Source organism: Toxotes jaculatrix, chromosome 8, assembly GCF_017976425.1.
Source record: "Toxotes jaculatrix isolate fToxJac2 chromosome 8, fToxJac2.pri, whole genome shotgun sequence".
Lineage (NCBI taxonomy): Eukaryota > Metazoa > Chordata > Actinopteri > Toxotidae > Toxotes > Toxotes jaculatrix.
The window spans coordinates 20,420,392-20,441,886 of record NC_054401.1 but is presented as its reverse complement, the minus strand read 5'-3'; the positions used below and the strand labels follow the sequence as shown (position 1 = coordinate 20,441,886).

The 21,495-nt window shown below is 40.5% G+C and overlaps 1 protein-coding gene across 1 annotated transcript in view; it reads left to right on the top strand.

The window, feature by feature from the left end:
• Positions 1-5,056: 5,056 nt before the first annotated feature.
• Positions 5,057-21,495, top strand: part of LOC121185741 (myelin basic protein-like) — an 89,387-nt gene continuing 72,948 nt past the window's right edge. The window contains 2 exon segments of the mRNA XM_041044125.1: positions 5,057-5,267; positions 16,978-17,036. Of these exon segments, the coding sequence (XP_040900059.1) occupies positions 5,159-5,267; positions 16,978-17,036 (168 nt within the window). The 5' untranslated portion in view covers positions 5,057-5,158.

Genomic DNA, 21,495 nt, shown 5'->3' with positions numbered 1-21,495 from the left:
ATCAGCCTTATCATTCAGAGCCTGTGTGAGATGAGAGTCTTTGTGTTAATGATTTGTATTTATTGCCAGCCCTGGCAGTAGTCGTGGCTTTGCTCCGTGTGAGATGTTATCTGAGCTTTTTTTCCCCCCTTCGACATGATTTAACCTAAGAAGGTGAAACTGGGTGATGTTTAATATCCATCAGGTTTCTCTGAGGTCATTAGCCAAATGTGTAGAGATAAGGAGCAACTGCTTGTAAAACGCTTCAAAGTGCCCTTTGGGTGGAAATCTGTTTTTTAAAACCACATTTTCAGTACCTCTGAACATTCAGAATGAATTTATGTCAGCATTAGAAAAGCGAGAGACATCTCATCTTTAAATTAAAGGTACTGATATCTCTTGCGTGATGAGTTTGCTGCTTCAATTACTTTGCCAATTTTACACTTGCTGTGGCTTCACGGTTGGCCAATGTCACTGCTGCCTGTGGGTGTTTTATCAAGTCTGTTTTGTACAGAAACATCTGAGGAATTTCTCAGTTAAATATTAATTGTTTTTTAACTTTGTATTGCATTATATAATTTTTATTTATCTGCTTACACACAAACCATACTCTTAAGTAAGCCGGAGTATTTACAGGTGTATAGGGTATATATATATACTAATTACCTACAGGTGGTGGCTTAAGGTAGCAATATTTTAACCACCACTCAAACTCAGCCTTGTTATAACTTTAAGTGTTTAAGTAGAAATTTACACAATTGTAATGGGTTAGTTCTTACTAAATATTTGCAACCAATGACTTCCGAATAGAGTGAAGAGTAAAATTAAGTCATTGAGTACAGTTGACTACATTTAATCAGAAATCCCTTTAATAATGACTTAAACTGGGAAGATAAAATTACAGTTTAAAAAGTTATGGCTCAAAAAACAAAATCTTAATAATGTTAGCATGAGCTCTAACATTATGCTAATAACATAGTTAACAATAACAACAGTTTACAGCTAGCCAAAGCACTTTTTGCTTGTTTGTACTAAAATCCTTTTTCACGTAATCTCAATGCATCAAAGGCCATGTGTCATAAAATCCAGATTATTCTGACGCAGCTGTGATGTTAGCATATGCAGATCCACAGCCAGATTGGGACAATGAATTCATTACGGAAGACTTCAAGACCTCTGTGTATATGAGAGCAATTTCACATCTTTTAATCTGTTTGTCAGTTTCAGAAATCATATCACCCGACAGCAATTGCCAAACAACACTGAAGTATTTGTGAAGTTGCTGAGGTTAAGTTAATCAAGACATTTGAAACAATTCTCACTTAATTAAAAGTGACGGTTTGTTTACTCATTTGGATGCTAATTATACAGAAATCGTTAAAGTTAATTTGTAAGTTCTCGTATATTCGTTCTTCTTCGGTCAATATAACATCACCCAATAAGACCTACTTCCTGATCTCTAGATGGCCCATTTGTTGTTCTGTTGCTATGAACAAATCAGAAAACAGTATGAGAGAGTACACTGTGCAAACATATAGCTGGGAGATCTTCGAACTACATCTAAACAAACCTTTTAGTTAAGGATGAAAGAAAATCCATCTTGCTTCTGTATGCATGAGGACTTCCAATCAGACTAATTACATTCCAGACAAATACAGACGAGAGCAAGACACCTGGATTTATTTCCACCAAGTAATCAAGCAAAACATCCAGCGATACATAAAAACATGAAATCATGAGGATGTGTCTGTTTCAGGCCTTTAATTCACCATCTGTCCTTGTCTGAAACTGGTGAAAACAAACACTCTGGGATTCTTGGGGAGTGTTGTTTTCAATCAGTAACTGGGGATATTGTGACTTCTAGTTCTGAGGAAGGGAAATATGACCCCATACATCTTGCTAAGCAATAAGCATACGTTTCCCTCAACACAGATACAGAGACAACAAACAACTCCCCCTTCCCCTGAGTTACCGTGATGGATAATCCATGCTGTTTTAGGCCCATTACCTTGACTGAGACCTGGACATTTCCATGACAACAAGTTACTGTATCTCTGTCGGAATCGGTCCAGGCTCTAAGCTAATGGGTTATTATTATATGACTGACAATGTTGAGTCATTTTCTCTGCCTCGGGCTGATCTCCCTGATAAGCAATCAGATTGTTGATTCTGCCAGCAACCCCCTACCCTGCAGTCACAAACACAATCCTTCCGGATACATTTTCATAGGCGATTTGATTTCTCTGGTTATCGCTGCATCATCGTGTTACAGCAAATCTGATCATCTTTAAGCAGGATTGCCGAGGCTCGATAAATTGTCACGTGACAGACTATGACTTTATTACTATTCACCTCTCTATGGATGTCAAACTTACACTACTCCATATCTCTCTGAAATATTTGTGTTAAATGACCTGTAAAACAGCATGCCCCCCTCAGGATGACTTGCAATTTGGTTTATGACCTAATAGCTTCCAAGTTAATGACATTCCCATCATCCTCAGCTGTAGGCTACTTTGTATATAAAGCTAATTAGAAACTGTTAGCATGTTAACATCGAAACTAAGATGGTGAACATAGTAAACAGTATGTGCTAAATACTAGCATGTTGATATTGTAATTCTACACCCTCACAGAGCCAAGTGGTTGCAGACTCTTGTTTAGAGTGTTATTGATTGCAGTCCTTATGATTAATAGCAAAGTTATTGTTGTCTAATCTTGGTTAATATTTGTGTTACAGATTTGACAGATTTTCTTTGAGAACATGGCTTATTGCTTTTGTCCAATTGTTTAAAGAGATGCAATTTTCCTTTAAAAAAAAGGGAGATGCACTCATGGCCAACATGAAGAACCATTGTTTCTTTTAGATTTAAAGGAATATAAACTGACGGACTTTATCTAGACTTCATCTATTGTTGTGTTTCAGCTTCTTGAGCTGCAAGGTTTGATAATAGTAGTTAGTATTATAAATAAATAAATGAAAACTTTTATTTTATAGAGGAATTGGGGTTACTTTAAGTTAATCACTGAGGTCTGCTTTTAGTTAAACTTCACTTTCAAAGACATTTGGGCAATACTTGCTGATAGTATCAGTAGTAAATATCAATATAATATCATAGCACTTAAAAAAAAGTTGTCTCTTGCCTCCAGGGCCGATGTAATTTATGTTATAAAATCATTTTTTCTTCATTTTTCTCAAAATTTAAGATAAGTTTAATATTTCTGAGGAGACAGTATAGATTTCAATAAATGTAATGTCATCATAATGAAGAGCCATGCTTTGACATTTACAAAGTTTAAATCTCTGGCTTATACAGTGGCTTTCAGATGGGTGAAACTTGACTGGAGTCCACTTGTGGCCAATTGAAGTGATTGGTCATAGTTTAGAAAGGCAAATACATTAATATAAGGTCTCACAACTCACACACTGTATGTCAGGACAAAAGTCAAGCTACAAAGTCCAAGGAACTCTCTGTAGACCTCTGTTATAAAACGTGGCAAGGTATAGGCCAGGGTGTAAAATCCTTTCTATAGCTTTGAGTGTTTCCAGGAGCACAGTGGCCTCATTAAGTGTGAAATGGAAGACCTGGACACCTCCTTGATTTAACCATTCAGCCAAACTGAGTCACCAGGTTTGAAGGGTTTTTGGTCAGGGAGGTGACCTAGAACCAGCCACTCTTACAAAGCTTCCTGCAGACCTTTATGGTAGAGTGGCTAGATGGAAACCACTTTGAGTAAAAGGCATATGACAGGCCGGATAAGCACAGGTGTAACTAATAACATTAAGCATGGCTCTGTTCTGTTCTGTGACAGCGTGACAGTGAGCCAGCATGTACAATACTAGGACCCTGAAATTGAAGCAGTTAAATGGAATTCAGCCATTAGTCATTGTATTATTTACACCTGTGCTTTTGTGACATGTCAGAGTGTCTTTTGTGAAAAAGGCCTGTACCATAATGTAAAAATATTCCATAAGTAATAAAAATCCTGCATTTAAAATAGTACTTAAGTGAAGGTACAGAGGCATTGCCAGCAAAATGTACTTACAGTATCAAGGTATTATGCCGCAGAATAATTCCTGTATATTTCCTGTCTTATTTTTACTCAGGCGTTAGTATGTGGGCAGAATTTTAAAGTTTTAGCTGAGCAAGAGATAGCTAATTTCAGTGACTATATACAGTATACTTCTGGCTAGTTAAACCCATGCATCTTCTTCTTTCTTTAGTAGAGCAGGTACAGTATAAAGTAGGTTGTAGGTTGCTGAATGTAATCTTGTTTACATTCAGCCACTGATCATATGGGGCAGAATATGATGAAATACTGTCTCATTTGTGTGCAAAGAGTTTCACTTCACCATTAGATGCACAGGTCTAGGAGCCTACACTCGTCCACGTGGGTCAGAAATTGCATTAGAATCAATTGTTTTGGTTAATAATAAATATCTATCACAATATTTTTCCACAAGGCAGTTACTTGAACATATCTACACAATAGGTGTTTAATATTTGTATTTGTTTGATCACATTTTAAAAGTAAGAAAGAAACATTTACCACTTCAGAAAAACTTCCTGTTTCTTGTAAAAAAGAGGTCAATAAAAACTTTCAATGGGGGCTAAATTTTAAACTCCAGTACCTGGAATATGAAATACTTCTGTCATGCTGAAAAAAAAGCCAAACCAGTCTGGTTATTTTTCTTTTACCTGAATAATGTCAATAAGCCTATTTCACTCCTCCTCAGTTCCAGTGCCCTTGTGCAAGGCACTGAAACTACGTATTGTTTGTCGGTGTTGCGCCACTGCCAGCGCTGAAAAGGAGTGGTGCTGGAGGTGAGAATGATCTTTATCCCACTGAATCCGAGAGAGCTGAGCTGCTGACTCAGTTTTCTGTCATCCCTCAGAATCATATGCCACAGATTTGGTGCGTTTATTTAACCCTCCCCGCCGAGAAGCACGAGCTCCTAATCATGCACAGACGTGCACCAACGTGCCTTTTTAGCCCACATTTCTTGGCAGACTAAAGCCGCATTCCGCCCCACCCCTTACAACCATCATCATCACCACTGTACCTAAATCAGGAAGCACGGAGACACGTTTCTTTCTCCTTTTTTTTTTTTTTAAAGGAGACACTTTGGTGATTACAGCAGCGGCGAACCATAAAGGGGAAAAAGGCGTTATTGTTGATGCTATTGACGACCACCGTCGACCGCTGCCGAGAGAAGACTGACAGTTGGTTACATCCAGTACAAGGCTCAGCTGTGGATGCATTTGACACAGACCAACCGGAGAAGGGTATGTGCACAGTCGAACTGGTAAAATTCACGGAAACAAATACAAGGCGTGAAAGCCAGTGTAAATACAGTTACACACATGTGGTGGATACGCATCTACTTTACTGCCTTCTTTTTTTTTTTTTGGTAGACCTGCAGGATTCTCGGTGTAACGATAGTAAACATGTTATCCACGTCGACTTGTTTACAGTGGGGAAACAGCCTCCATATGTTTTTATAACCTGCAGGGGCAATATGCTCGTAATGTCACTTTCGCCCTGCTTCAAGTCTGCCTGAGACAGCCAGTGTAACATAAGTAGTAAGAAGTGTTGTTTAATAAACATCACCGCCACCAGACAGTGTCACTGCTTTGTCATGTGCTTTGGCAGCGTCGCCCCCATCACTACTACTACAACTGCCACCCTCCCCGCTGCCTTCTCTCTCGCTGAACCAATCACAGCAAGCCTTTCTAGCAATTAAACGCTTATTTGCTTTGTGGAAATATAACGCACAGTGTTGAATGAGAGTCGAGTCCCGGTGGCAGTCATTAGGTGGTTGTCTTCAAATCGGCATATGTGTTGCAAGCCAAGCAGGACTTTAAACCCCATAACATTCCGAGTTTTGTAATTACTACAAACTACATGATACCGGAAACACGGCAGTGTTTTGGTAGCAGAGGGCTGGTGGACCAACAGGGAAATCCGTAATTTAGTTCAAACTATATCAAATGTACGCATTGATAGGCGGGTCATATATATGCCGAATTTAACAGTAAGTCACGTCGATTCTTCTGATGCTATAAGTCTTTTACACGAGCAACATGGCAGCATGCATCAAAGCTCGTCATCTTTAAATTGGAAGATTTTAAATTGAGTTTTGCGCCGATACTTTAAGGCTGTATGAGAGGGAAACATGCCAGTGTTAGCTCCTACAGAACAAGACTGTCTGCAGTGTTTTGATATAATGTTGTTTGTTAAAATGTATTAGTTCTGCTAAGCATATCAAGTCATTTGCACGATATTGTAACACATAGAAATCAATCTTATCTGTGACCACAGTTATACACAGATACAAATTTGTTTTCATGTGACATTTAAATTTGAAATGTACTTCACATACAACTGCATCAACTTTATCTGTGTATTAGAAATGCATATTAGTTTCAGTTTTATGGTTTTCAGACACTGTATATTTTCATCTTGACCAGTGGATAGACTGGTCCGCTGGATTTCAGGAGGCTGAACCATACACTTTAAAGCCTGGGGTAAATTAAATATTACATCACTCTGCATCTTAAGCAAGGACCGGTCAGCAGCAAGCTCCACGTGTTACTTGACTTTACACTAAGACAGTGAAGGCTTGTAACAGAAACCACAGAGGCTTTACAGGCTTAAAAGTAGAAAACATCTGTCCACCACTGCACTGTTGTTGGAAAGAGCAACAGCGTGTAACAACAGCAGTAGATGCTACAATAAGCTCTGAGCTGTATTTTTTACACATTGTTTCTTTCTTTGATATCAAATGAGAGATTGGGACTCAAAGCTATAGCAACATGCTAACTTACTGTTACTGTACTTCGCTGTACATGCTGTGCATGGTCTATAAATAAAGTACTGCTTATGGCTGCTTATGTCTGCACTGCACTGATTTATTAAAGCCTGCAGCCCTAAATGTCCTCTAGTCAGGGAACACTCTGCAATGTAACCTCTGGCTCCGTTTGATTGAAATCACACGTATGTTTAATCCACACCTATTTCAGCCTTGCTTCAGACGATAAAGACAGAACACAAAGCAAAATCATGTTTGCTGATAAACTGAGGAATCTCATGTTTGATTCGTCATTTCAGCTGCAGTGTGAAACTTGGCTGTCACGGCGACAAGGTCACAGCATTGTTAAATAACATGATTGTGCTAATGTTGCATTTGTGGTACAGATTGGAGCTGCAGCGATAGAAATCTCTTTGGTATGATCTAATGGATTTTGTGGAATGTCAGGGATTATGCTTCGAGTGACATGTGCATGCAGTAGAAAGATGCCAGCAGTTGTAGCTTAACCTTCACATAGTTTTAGGAGAAAGCTCTGTTTGTCTGTGACTACCTGCATTCCTTTGCATTTCACAGGATTTGCCTCAGCTCAACCAGGAGAAAAAATGCCAAGAGGTTTGCTCAGCTCTCACGTGTCTCACTTGGCATTCCTTTGTCTTTATGAACAGGTTGGGCTTACACCAGGAAGCCCAGAGTGTAGTTTTGCAGACAGTTTCGTGAGATGTTAGTTGGTCTGTCACAGTTTTCCATACCAAGGGAAGTTTTTCTTTCCACTCGCTAAATGTGTGTGACTGCACATGCACAACATCCTCACTGTTTTGCAGGTGATGCACTGAGGTTAGTCAACTTCCGTCCTCTCAGACTCACAAACTTCCTCTCTTTTCTCATTTCCCCTCCCGTCTCTGCCTGTTCTTAGCAGACAGGTTGAGTCACATTACCTGCTATATGAACAGCTCCTATGCGACACAGCAGGACTTTTGTGTTGTTTTTGCCCAAGGCGTGGTCCTGCTAGTCAGCTTAGGGTACTGCGCTTACAGCATAACCTGTCATTTGCTGTTGTGTCACAGCCTGTAATGTATCAGCTCCTCACAGCAATCGCAGCAGATGGTAGAGTTGAATATTTTGCCTCCAGATCCAAGACGAGAGGTTGTAGCTGGGCTTATTATTATATAGCAAACCCCAAATGGTAGTGGTTGTGTATCTCCATTGAGGAGCGTTGAGCTAGCGCTTCAGCAGGCCCGAGGCTGTATCACTAGAGAACCCCAGGGAGTGACAGGAGGTGCCCATGCATAACACAGCAAAACAAATATGTGCTTGAATTAACAAAGCAATAGCTATGCACAGCACTGGACCCCTGGGAGTATTGTTTCCTCACTAGTGTCTCATATCCTCTTAGAACCATGTGCTCTTTCAAGAGGAGTCTTGTTAGAAATTAAAAAAAAGAAGTGCAGAACAGACCCCCACGCCCCCTTCCCCAAAATGATCTCATGTTAAGTGAAAAAAGGATCTCAGAAATCAGTGGCCCTGATGTTTCAGTCTGGCTGCTGGAACCCACATGCAAACACTGCCTGCCTCTGTCTGTGATGGAGCTGCTGGAGTTCAGCCAGACAGTCACAGCTGACTGGTCACTGAACTGTCAAAACTCTGACTTCCCTTCTAGCGCGGTTCCATGTACGACTGTCGTCTCTTATTCACAGCGTGGAGCTCACACCAGACTTTGCTTTGTTATCTGGGAGTGGTGATGGTCATGATGACTATGTGAGAATGGCATGATGAGTGTAAATACAGGGCTTTATCTTTTTGTTAACATTTTGCCATTTGATTGTGACACAACAGCTGTTGCCAACCACCATAGCATTCCTGTGGTCAGGTGATCTGCCTAAAATTGCAGATATGATTCCTGAGAATCTGTGTAAAGTCACACTAAATTCTTGGGCATCAGTTTGGTAATGCAGCTTTGTATTTTTGTCTTTTCTGTGGAGTCAGTATGTGTATGTACGACTGCAGAACTTTGCCCTTCATTGGGCGGGGAAAGCAGACAAACAACTGGTCACATAAATGCTCACTCACTAACAGCAAATCCCACGAGGAAACGCTGGATGTAATCATAACCATAGTCAGCAGATTCCCTCTAAATAAAAATGTAATGCCACCCGTCACAACTACATTTTCACGTTTGTTGAGGAGGAGCAGTGTTGTTCCGCTGGCATAGCTGCTTGTTTATTCAGTTATTAGAATTACATGGCAGACTCTGAGCACATGTTGTGTTACGCTTTCACCTTCAAACATTACATAAACTTATTCTGGCAACCTCACAGAAAAGAACAAGTCAGGGCTAGAGGAGAGAGAGAGAGAGAGAGAGAGAGAGAGAGAGAGAGAGAGAGAGAGAGAGGAAGTGAGAGGAAGTGAGAAGACTGAAACCAACCAGGTTGGATGTCAGGTTTCCTACAGTGTGCGCTTATCAATATGCAAGCAGATGTCCTCCCTCTGGGACAGATGTTGACCTTTGACCTCAAATCCCTTGTTAAGAGTAGAGCACTTTCACTGTTATATAGGCAGCGTGTAACTATTTCTCATCTCTGTGCCCCCCCACCCCCCACCCCCCAACTCAACTAACATCACATGTGCACACACACACACACACACACATGCTCTGTATTCATTACGTAATTGACTCTCACATTAAAATAGTGCAGGCACTGAGGGCAGCTGGAGGGTTAAAAGAAGTCGTCTCGTTTGCATAAGAGCAAACTTAAAGAGAAACAAAGGAACCAGGCAACGGCAGACAGATAAGCACGTGTTCCAGTTGCTTCCAGCTTCAGTTGTAGCCTGAGAAATGTGTTTGTCAGCATGTTGTACAATGTTACACCATGCAGGCTTTTCCTCAAACCAAATATGCAGGCAGTGGTTATAGAATAATTATCATAGGTTTGTGTGTGAGAACTGTATGTGAGGACATGGCTAAATAGAGATGGTGGCACAAAATGTGCATAAACCTTTTGTGTACACTCTGCTCCAGAGGAGAGAGAGAGGTATAATCTGTTTGTCCACACAGCGAGATTCAGTGGAGAGAGCCAGGGAGATATGACATGGACACAGTGCGGACATGGTACTGAATGTATGTACAATAGCTGCACCAAAGTGGGCGCAAGCAGTCTGCTGCAGCAGATAAACCGATCATATGCGTGAGGGTTGCTTTCTGATAATTTTCCTACATACTGTCATATCTCTGACACCATCTTTGCTGTCTGTAATTTGACGTCACTGACCTGCCCAAAGCCTCCACTAGTAGGCAAGTAGGCAAATGTCATAACTTTGTTGCCTAAGACTAAGCTTTTCTACACAGCCAATGGGCAGGTTTTATAAAATAGTGGAGTAACTGTTTAGTTACATTATTGCTAGGGGTGGATAACTGGCACAGATTTCCCAATTCGATTTTGACTGACGAAGTCCAGAATTGATTACTATCAGTTCAGTTCAGTTTAATTTGATTAGATTCAATTCTTGATGATTCAGTTACACCAGATAAATACCAAAGTTGCATGAAGCACTTCTCAGAATTTATCATAGGAACCTACATTTTTTACACATGGACAGTCAGTAACAGGTATACAGGTGTCAACTTTAGTGATCACTGTGCTCAGACAGGGCAGAGACTCAAAGTCTGCTCACTAATTTATCTGCACTGTTTGTATTGACAGGACATCAGCATGATATCGGCAGACAGCCGCTAGCTTGTGTTAGCTCCCCAGCAGGGACAGACTGAAAAAAGTCTATAGAGTCCTCACGCTGTTCACCTGACTTACATGGTAGCCACAGAACAACAAACTGAGAGCTGAGATCAGTGTGCAGAGTCTTAGCTTCTCATACGTGCGATCTCTGGATTTGCTACGAAACGTCCAGAGTCATGACAGTCCTGTAAACTACTGCGGGTCAACGTAGACTGTAACTATTTACATCACAGTTTACAGAACTGTTGTGATTGAAGGTGGCTGACATAGCCAGCTGTCGTCAACATTTTTTACTTAAGCTTTTTTTTGTCACATTGTAATAAATCAGTTTCCTCAAAGGAGGATTTTACACATCATGCGTGTAAACCGCTCACAAATTACCACTGCATACACATAATATTTTGAGCAGATGTACATGTCTACTGAGAAAATGTGCAAATGCAGAGGTCGATCTTGAGACTGAAAGTATTGATATTAGATGATTCAAATAAAAACTGACTGATTTCGAATTTTTTTTTTTTTTTTAAATACAGCCAAGTAGTGTTAACAATAAAAAAAATGTTAGAACATATAGCTTAGCTGTAATAATTCATCTGCAAATCAGTGGGCATCAGTTTAAAGCCCTAGAAATGTATGACATTGTATGTTTTTGTTTTTTTTTTGTAAACAAACAAAAATATAAAGACGGGCATTTTTGGTTTTAGGAGGAGTTATGTGCTGGAACTATTTCTCAGCGACTAACATTTTATCCATCCGCCTGGCACTGTTGTGCAGCGGCTTCCCTGGTTGCCTGGCAACCTTACAAAGATGATAAGGTTCTGGTAAGTCACTGCTCTTAGCTTTTGTTCACCGAGAAATGGTTACAGCACACAACATCCAAATGTTGTGGTTTTCTATCAAATGTTGTGTTCCCATTCCAGGTAGGAATTTCCTATATTTTCTTGAGAATCTGTTGCACCCATGCTATGATAGCACAGTCAGTGGAAGCTAACCAAACAGTAAAACACCAAAAACAACCTTAAATATAAAATCTGGTACCTTGGTGTTATGGATTTGTCCCTATATGGCAGTTGAACAGATCTAGAAAGAAGCTGTTTAGACTACCAAACACCACGTGGCACTGACCTGTATTTGACCTTCCTAATATGTGGGTTGATCACCAGACAGGATGCCTGAATCTATAGTAATATAATGCAGCTCTGACTGTCCACAGCGTTTTTCTGCTTCATATCTTCTGTTAAGCACTTTAGTGAATCTCTGACCTAAAATCCTCTTAAATCTTGAAATGACTAAATCTTACCACCATGAAGTTCACGTTCCCAAAAGATTTTTTTGCTTTTGTGGGAATATTTAATGCTTGCACTGTAGTGCGTGAGAACATTTTGATGTATTAACATGCTGCACAGAACAAAAATGCACCACATTGTTTACTTGGCTTTTCACATCCATCTTTTCTGTGAGTCACAGTCCCATAAAAGTCGGTTTCATGCCTGCTGACCCTTTGTTTGAGGAAGTCTCAGAGCAATCCTGGTAGTGTGAAATCCATCTGCACAGTATTGTTTTGGCTTTGTTCATAATTGATTCTCCAAAATGTAAACACAAGCATACTTCCTAAAGGTTGATAAAGCAAATCCTTATTGTGGCGAATGATATTGTTTCCATACCTAATTGTTCCCAAGAGTTTTATTGCTGGGGTTGTTGTAGAGTAATCCATCCTCCCTTTTGTCAGCATTATAAAAAAAAGCTCATCTGATCCTGGCAGGAAGATTTATGCTGCAGCAAGGTAATATCCCTTTAATCTTCTCAGGCCTACAGTCAGTGAAATAAATAGCTGTACCACCTCTATTCTCACTGGAAAAAAGGAGGATTGTCTTTTTATCGGTTGATAAAATGTTACCTGAACCAAATTTGCAGCAGACGGCCCAGAAAAGATTTCCTGTTCTCTGCTGCTATCGCTCTTTTTTTTCTGCAAAGTGTAAAAGCACTGGTAATCCTCTCAGAAAGACCTACTTTCTTTTTTTTTTTTGATGATCTCTATTCCATCGTTCAGGTGTGAAAGCGGATAACCTGAACAGAGAAGAGAAAATAGACCTAAAGTAATCCAGTATGTGCTGCAGATGACATATGGTAGGAAGTTTGTTTAAATGTCAACATCCATGGTTTTCCAAGATAATGAGCCCCATTTCTTATCCACGTTGACGCCGTGTTAAAACATTAGCGGCTTATGAGGATGTTGGTTTGAAATAGCCTCGGGTAATGGACAGCTCAGACAGATATAATTGTGCATATGTACCACAGACTCTGCTTTGAGTGGTAATGGATTCTTCCAGGTGCTACCCTGGATGTAGCCACCCCATAATAAGAGCTTTTTCCATCCTAATGATTTATTTAAAAGGCAAACACAAATGTTTCAAAAGATTACTCAGCCACATGTGGCAATTAACAGCAGCTTATATGGGTTAAATTGGGAAGGAGTGAGTGGACTTGACTTTTTCTCTCACTGAGTGTTTTCTAACACCTTCCTATCTCTTTCTAAATTACAGGGCGAAGTGTGAGAATAAAAAAAACATAAAGGCCAGGCAAGCAAATGTTTTTTTTTTAGTTAAAAAGTGCTGCTGCTGAGTTGTAATTGCAGCCTTGTATCACAAATGCACCCCCTCCCTTCTCTCTGCCTCTCCTTCTCTCTTACTCTATTATGCAATAGTCTTTTCTTGCAAGTCCTTGCAGGATCTCAGCTTCGATTGTGTAACACTCGAGAGTGAAACTGCCTGCAAGGCCTCACATTCAGTCACACAGAATGGCCGCACCACCTCCCCACGTCCAACAAATAATCAGTTGTACACTAACTGCGCAGACGCTTGCAATATAATTGCGTTCATTTGTTTAATCAGCGGGGAATTTGTTTCAGCTTATTTCTCTAGTTACTTGTTTGTGCTTTCTGTAACTGTTTCGGCTCAACCACAAACAGCCATGGTTGAACTCACCCTCCTGAGGTCACAAATGCTATTTAAAATAAAGTTTTGAGGTTTTCCACACCAGTATTTCTCTATAGGGCACAGCAATTTGGAACCCTTGAAAATTTGTTTGGTGAATCCTCACTGACCTCTAAAAGTAACAAGTCACAAATACATGGACCCATCCTGCCTTGGGTCAACAGTAGAAGCTGGTGGTGGTGGTGGTGGAGTAATGGTGTGAGGAATGTTTTCTTGGCACCCAGCATGTTACCAAGTACACATAAAATAGGTTACACTGACAACACACTTCAGTCTTACTGCTTATATTTAAGATAATGGACAAACCTCAGCTACACAGTTGGAATTTCTTATAACACATCAATTCCACCACTCAAGTGAATTTATAACCAAAGAAGGGGAAAGTTAATAGTTTTTGTTTTACTGTTGCTGGAAAGTGTAATATTTCCTTAGCATTAGCAATATAACTACAGCAGGACTGCTCGTAGCTGCCTGACATGCAGCCCCCCTGCCCGATTGAGTGACTTACCGAAGTTTGTTGAAGATGGTAGTTTGGCATAGCTAAACTAGACAGCCTCCAAACAAAAACTCGGTTTTTACACCAAACTTGTTACCAGCCTCAACAGACAGCTATTTTCAACCAAAGACCTCTAAAACCCCAATGTATTGTACCTAAGAGCAGACAAATAAGGTTAGCAACTAGCCAGTGAACATGTGAACATTATGAATTCAACTGCCAAAGAGCCAGATACTACCCCTAAGGAGTAGGTGAAGACCAAAGCAGAGCAAAAAGGAGAGTGAAAATTGGATTTACATTCGTTCGGTTGCCAGAAACATGATTCCAAATGAATTTTAATGGTGCTCCATATCAAGTGGTTGTGTTAATTATCCAACAGTTAACGTCCACCATGACAACTTTATACAGTGATACATGTTTATGGGTAGTTCTGCTCGCAAGTAAGCCAGATGAATAAATTAATACAACTTAAAAGTGAGCTGGATTATGCTCTGGGCAGTTAGTTTTCCCTCATTAACAAACTTATTATTAGATATGGCTGCTCTTCTCTTTAGAGAGGCATCAGTACATCATGTTATAATGAGACAGATTTTCAGAAGAGAAACTCACTCTTGTTATATGAGTTTCGTGGCTGTTTTTAATTCCTGGGAGAGTTCTAATTGTTAAAGTTGGTTTTAATGTTTTTTTGTTGCAAATTCTGCTCCTCTGGGTGTAGAGCTGTTTACCTCAAGCAAAACTGCTGTGATACAAAATCTTGTACTTTCCAAGCGGCTTGCATTTTAATCACGCTGGTTCTGCCCTGAGATGCTGAAGCACACTGCCTAAAAGTGCTGCTTGTGGTAAACAGTGCTCCCCTGTGCTCCCTGTTCAGAGGACAATAGACGTAATAACGCCTCTCGGTGGTTAATCGTTATTCACTGTGTGCACTGTGGGCACAGTATGATATTTAATTAACCTTACTTGGCTGTTACATAAGGAAAATAAGGTGTTAAATCGTGTGTGAATATGAAAGTGCCATAGTAATTTCATGTTATTTATTTTTTATAGTGAGCGTTCAAAGGCTTTATTAACATTTTTTTAATCCGTTGCACTGATTGAACTGTGAATAGGGAATGTGAGAGGCTTGGTGAGGGGATACTACCACACAGTGTTTAAGTATTGTTATAAAATGAGGAAAACCCAGAAAAGAAAGTAGTCGAGGCGTCAAGGATGATGAAAGGGTTTTTTGATGGCTGCCTAAAAGGCAAAAATGCATTCTGTGATTATTTGAAAGTGAAGGAGAATGGTCCTTCAGAGGAAAGAAGGCTTTTTCTTGAGTGGTGGGTGCAGGCTGACATTTTGATTCATGCAATATTCAGGGGTTCTGTCGGATAAACACTTTTAGTTTTACACTTTTTCTCACTTGCACCAAGTAAATAAAATAAATAAAATATTTGATTTGTTGCATTGATTGCAATATAGAAATTGTTGGCCAGATGGTTTTATGTTGTTTGTGATCTTTGAGCTCACACACCTGAGACCTCTCTTTGCTTCACAGACATTTCTTATTGCTTCCATATGGAGCCTTCCTTACTCTATGCTTTTCCCTTTAGGGTAGTGTACCTTTCTGGACATGTTGGTACTCTCAAGAGACTTGGCTGTCCTTCTGTTGGCTGGAGTCAGTCGGTCTGCTGTCTGTTTTCTGCAGTTATTGCAGCAGCATGTGAGTCTGATGCATACTGCTGTCTGAAGATGACACAGGAAACACACTGACGCTGTCTAAAATGTGGCCGACACCTTTAAGTGCTGCACGTTTGCCGAGGATATTGTAACGGACGTTTCTAATCATTAAAGCCTTTAACTGAGCAGCATTTTGTTTGCTAAAGAAAAACTGCTGTTGCTTTTTTTTCCCATGACCAGCACACGTTTAGTCAGATGGCAGAGCAGCAGTCGATGGTGAGGATTAGACTAATTTGCGGCACCCTGCAGTAAAATAATAAATTGGTGTTAAAAAGGTGCATCATCAGCTGTGGAGAACTGTATCAGATTCAGACATGATGACACTAATGAAGTCGCTACTAATCACTGACAGACTGTGTTTTACACCAGCGATAGCACTGCAGGGCAAAACAGACCATCAGCAGAAAATATTCTAATGAATGGATGATGGCTCAGAAAACTATAACACATACAGGCAGGGAGTATTGGCTTAGATGTGTTATTGATCAGGACAGGCACTGCTTTTAAAATCAGGGCTGGTCTAAGCACTTTGGGGGACTGACTTCACACTTAGGGTGAGCCCACACCTACTGTTTGAGAACTAAACAACCGGCCTGCTTCTAAGTGGTGCACTTTGTTTGTGATGTGAAAGCAAAGCACACCAACCTCAGGACTGCGTGATACTCTGATAGTAGATGTGTTGTATGTAGTAGTAGTGTGACTTAGCACAATTTCAAAAGCTAAACTACTATTACATCCATCTGCTGACTGTACACTTCTCTGGAATCGCTGTCACAAAATCATCCTGTGCATACATGTCTTAAATTCAGGTGTGAGGTGAGCACCCCCCCTCCCCCCTTCTGTGACGAGAATAATCATCATAATAAACATCCTTTCAGTTTCATAATCTGCACATGCATCATTCTGCACAGTTGTAACACACAAGTGAAATAACTTTTATTGCTGCACATTTTGAGCTGAGAGAGGCTTTAAGGCTAAATCCAACACAAATATTTTCAAGAGTCATGATCTTAGTCTTGTTTGATTTCCTGTTTGACATGTTATCATTCAGTATCATTCAGTATAAAATGCTTCAGAGTGACCATGGGATACCCCACTGTTTTTATCTCTGGGTGTGATGATACACTTTCTCACACTGGCTGAAGAGGTAACCTCTCTTGCTTAGATAAGGAGGAGTGCATAATCTTCACATAATATGCTGTTTACAGTCTTCTCCCGGTGTAAACTCAGCCTCTGTTTCTCTTACAGTCTCTGTCGGCAGCATGGGCCAGCATCTAGGAAAGAACGAGTCACCCATGGACAGCAAGGTAAGAGTCCTGTGCTGTAGCCACTTTAATGTCTTGTTTGGTGCATGAGGCATAATAATAAAATCGAGACGTGTAAGCGTTTTGTCCACTGTGATCTAGGAATGAAGCATGTGTTTGAGAATTTTCTTGCAACCTTATCAGTGTGAACACTGGCCTTTATCAGCAGGACTCTGCACTGTGTTTCAGACAAGCTCAGGCTCCTTCACTCAAACTGATTTATTACCTTCACTGAGCTTTCAGTCAGACTATTAAACCACTTTACGGTTGGCGTGTCTTAAACCTCTTTTGAAAAAGTCAGAGTTTATTTAATATAGCACAAAGGTAAAAAATACTAAGTTCTTCACAGGGAGTTTATTTATTTCTGAAGGTCTACGTACAGAATGTTATTTTATGTTTACGAGTGATTTGATTTATTTCTGAGCCACCTACGTGTTTGTGGTTACAACTGTTTACTCTCTCACATTTGGCGCTCGGATCATAAACAAAACCATGAAAGTTTTGCGGTCGTCACAGTGCCACAGGCAACACTTTATACTCACCTCTCAAACATATCGAGGAGGAGTCACCTACAAATATCGCACCATCTCATGACTTTATATGATCATTTTTGTTGTGGAGAGTAGAGCTGGGATGAGGTGGAGATGACTTTGCAGAAATTGGGTGGATGGCGTTGCCTACAAGTTGCTTTCACCTGGGTTTGTTATAATGACCTCAGGGTCACTGGACCGGAGGAAGAACCAAATCTACATACTGTCTGCTTCTTAGACTGTTATTAAAGTCTTTATTTCAATAAATGTGGAAAGGTTGACTAAAATTACGTGATTTTATTTTGCACATTACAGTAAATTATTATTATCCCTAAATATTTTCAACATGTGGACACTCCCACCCATGAAAGAAACACACTGGATCATGTCTACAGCAACATACACGGTGCATACAGGGCTGCACCCCGCCCCCACTTTAGACACTCAGACCACATCTCATTGTTACTGTACCCGGGCTACAGACAAAGACTGAAACAAACAAACCCTGTCACCAAACAAGTTAAACTCTGGACCTCAGAGACAGAGCACCCTGCAGGACTGTTTTGCTCAGACAGACTGGGATGGGTTTAAAGTGGCAGCCACTCTGGAGGACTCTTCCATCAGGATTATGCTGAGTATGTGACTGGGTACTTTAGCACTTGTGTTAACAACATCGTGCCTATCATACAAGTCAGGAAGTTCCCCAACCAGAAGCCCCGGATAAACAGTCAGGACGCCACATGCTGCGTGCTCGGTCCCTTGCATTTAGATCAGGCAATGAGACAGAGCACAAAGCTGCAAAGTATGGACTGAGGAAAGCCATTACAGCAGCAAAGAGGCAGTATAGAGAGAAGCTGGACGGCTTCGACTCTACTGCTGACTCCGGGCGGATGTGGCAAGGTCTTTGATGTTCTTCAAACTTTGCACATATTATCACTGCTTGTCAAAGATGCAGTGAATATGTATTGGAGGTCAAAGGTCAAGGCCACTGTGATCTTGTGTAAGTTTTGCTTGTGAACACCCAACACTAACCTTCCCAAACAGTGCCATTATCACTACAAGACACATAAAACCTCTACCTCTACATCTGCTACAAACAGGCATACCACCGCCATGTGGTACTTCTCGTTTAAAGTGCTTTTGCGTGGAAAACTTTTCAGGGGTATTATTTTGCACACTGCATTTTAAACGATTGCTTTTCTGTAACCCTCAGCATCCCACTCTTAATTAAGCCTCGTTGTCATGGCAACATCCAATGCACAGTGAGTCTCCATGGCTCTTGTGCGTCGCCCTATAATAACCCCTCGAAACCGCAAGCCTCGCCGCAGCAGCGATCCACGAGAGAACCCATTCGAAATGGAGAGTGGAGAATAAATAGATGATTGTGTGCATCAAGGCTGACACTAAACCCTCTCCAGGTACACATCTCATTTAACCATTAGCTCTGGCCCACTGATCATCAGGATTCTGCCCAGAAAGTTCAGCTGTCTGACACTGATAATTGAGCATCTATATACCTCCAGATCATTATTTCACAGCAGCAACATTTTGTTACCCTGGGAGTCCATTTAGAAAACATTTCATTTTTTAAATTAATTTTTTTATTTTATCTGGACAGAAGTTAAAGGTGTGAAACTTTGATGTTTCAGTGCAAGCGCATCTTGTATTGCTGTTGAGTGGGATCATATGGTTAAAACAGCTAAGTGGATTAAAATCTCAGACAGAGAGATGTTATGCCAGGTGATGGATTGTGTTTGCTGCTGTTGAGGGAGTTTCCTCTGTCAGTAAGTGGGCAGAACAGTTGGAACAAGAGCAATTATTGCACTTGAAAGCATCAAGATGGATCAGTGAGTTTATACTCTGAAGTTCAGAAAAATAAACCCTTTATAGCAGTTCATCATCATTATTATTATTATTATTGTAAACAGAAGGTATGATCAGATATGAAATAAGCTTGAAGATCTAGTAGCAAATTAAGTGTAATTTTTCTCTTTTTCTTTCATAACAAACAAAGTCATCAAGCACCTCACAATAGGCTTTTTTTTAATTAGCTAGGAAGCAAGGTGCTCTGCTGTGCCCCCGAGCTAGTACTGGACAAAAAATGTCTGCCTGTAAGAGTGCTGTAATTAAATAGAGCAAATATGTTTGAGAGATTTTTTGCCTCATCTTTCTGCTCCATGAGCAGAGCATGGAGGAGGATCAGGCTTAAACTGGGACAGTAATGTAATTTCATGACATCATGTAATTAACCCCAGCCTTGTGTAAGTCCTTTTTGTCACAGCTTTTCAAAATCACTGTGAATGTAATGAGTTTGGCCCATTATGGCTGAGGCTGCAATCAGGTTTGAAGAGGATGCAAGCTTGTTGTAAGCAGACCTTACGCCAGACTGTGAGCAAGGAGGTGTAGAAAGAACGAAAGAAAAAAATGTCAGCATTTGAGGCATAAACCCGCAGTCTGCCTGTACGGTCTCTGATTGACCTGGCTGGTGCCTGTAATGGGCGGAGTGTAATGTTGGTGTGCTGGGGAAGAAGGGAGCCCCAGCCAGCAGGGGGGCTGATGGCTCAGCCCACAGATGATTTGTTTCCTTTGCCTTCAAAGCACACTCAGGAGAGAGAAGAGCAGGAGCCAGAGGAGTGGATTAATTTGTCAAGTGTGAAGCTGACAGGACAGGTGTTAGGGCAGCATGTCACACTAAAGCAGCTTTGTTTATTTAGCTTTATAATTATGTTGTATATCTCTTTGTGCCCCCCCCCTCCACTGCAATTTTTAGCTTGATTATCGTGACATCAAAGTCAATTTAAAGGTCTGGCAAAACAGCTAGTTGTCATAGTGACAGTGAAGCAGGAACAGAGCATGACAGAGTAAAGGTGGGTTGTGTTTAGATGCTGTTGTCTGAGTCATGATCCCTTTCCCAATCCCTTATCATTTCAGGAAGGGTGAAATGTACCTATACCTCTTCTGTCGCAACTCAGCGGAGGCTCTGACAAAATGTTTCTCTTTCATTCTTCTGAAATGTTCACTCTGCTGATATTTTCGAGCCTTAAATCCCACTTGGAATTACAGGATAATAACGCTGGCCCTGCTCCTCAGTTTTGTGTTTTTGCCAGAGTAGAAACAGCTCAGGCATTTGTTGTGTGTCTGCGCTGCTTCATGCACACAGTGAGATTTTGGAAGAACTAGAATTTGATGGATTTAAAGTCAGGACAAAAGTATACCCCTAACTGTAGGGGACAGGATAACAAGGTAATATTGTCCCTGGTCCTGATATTACCTTTTTCTCTGGATGGTGGGTTGTCAACACTGAATTACAGACAGAGGCACGTAGTGTAGTATTCTCAGATCTTGCCAGATTTACCCATCACAGCATGCAAAGCCTACAAATTCTTCAATAAATAAACCAAAGGTAGACACTTACTGACTTAGTCGTCTTGTCTGATTCTACAAATACAGACATTTTACATTTTTATGATATAGTAAAGGGAGAAAACCAACAAATAATGCACCCACTGTGTAAAAAACAAACAAACCAAAAAAAAAAAAACTCACCTTTTATTTCTGACCCCAAAGGTTGTTTGTGCAAGTTTCTGGCCAACCACCATGAACCACAGTGAAAGGAATAGATTTTTTGGCTATCTCAGACATCAGCAGTGAATATCAGGATGTGGTATCAATGCCTAAGAGTCATAGTGCATACTTTTTTTTTTATCTAGACCTACCATTTTCTACAGATGCTGAACAATCAGAGAGAAATCTATCACCTCAAAGACAGAAATACCAATTTCTCCACTGACAATAACATAAAAAGAGCAGATTGCAGTGCAGCCAGAGACATACTGCACTTTGAGTAAAGGGCATACAGTAACTTTCGCTCTTCTCAACTTGGCTTGAAAAACAATTTGAAAAAGGTGACTCTCTCTGGCCCCTGCCACATA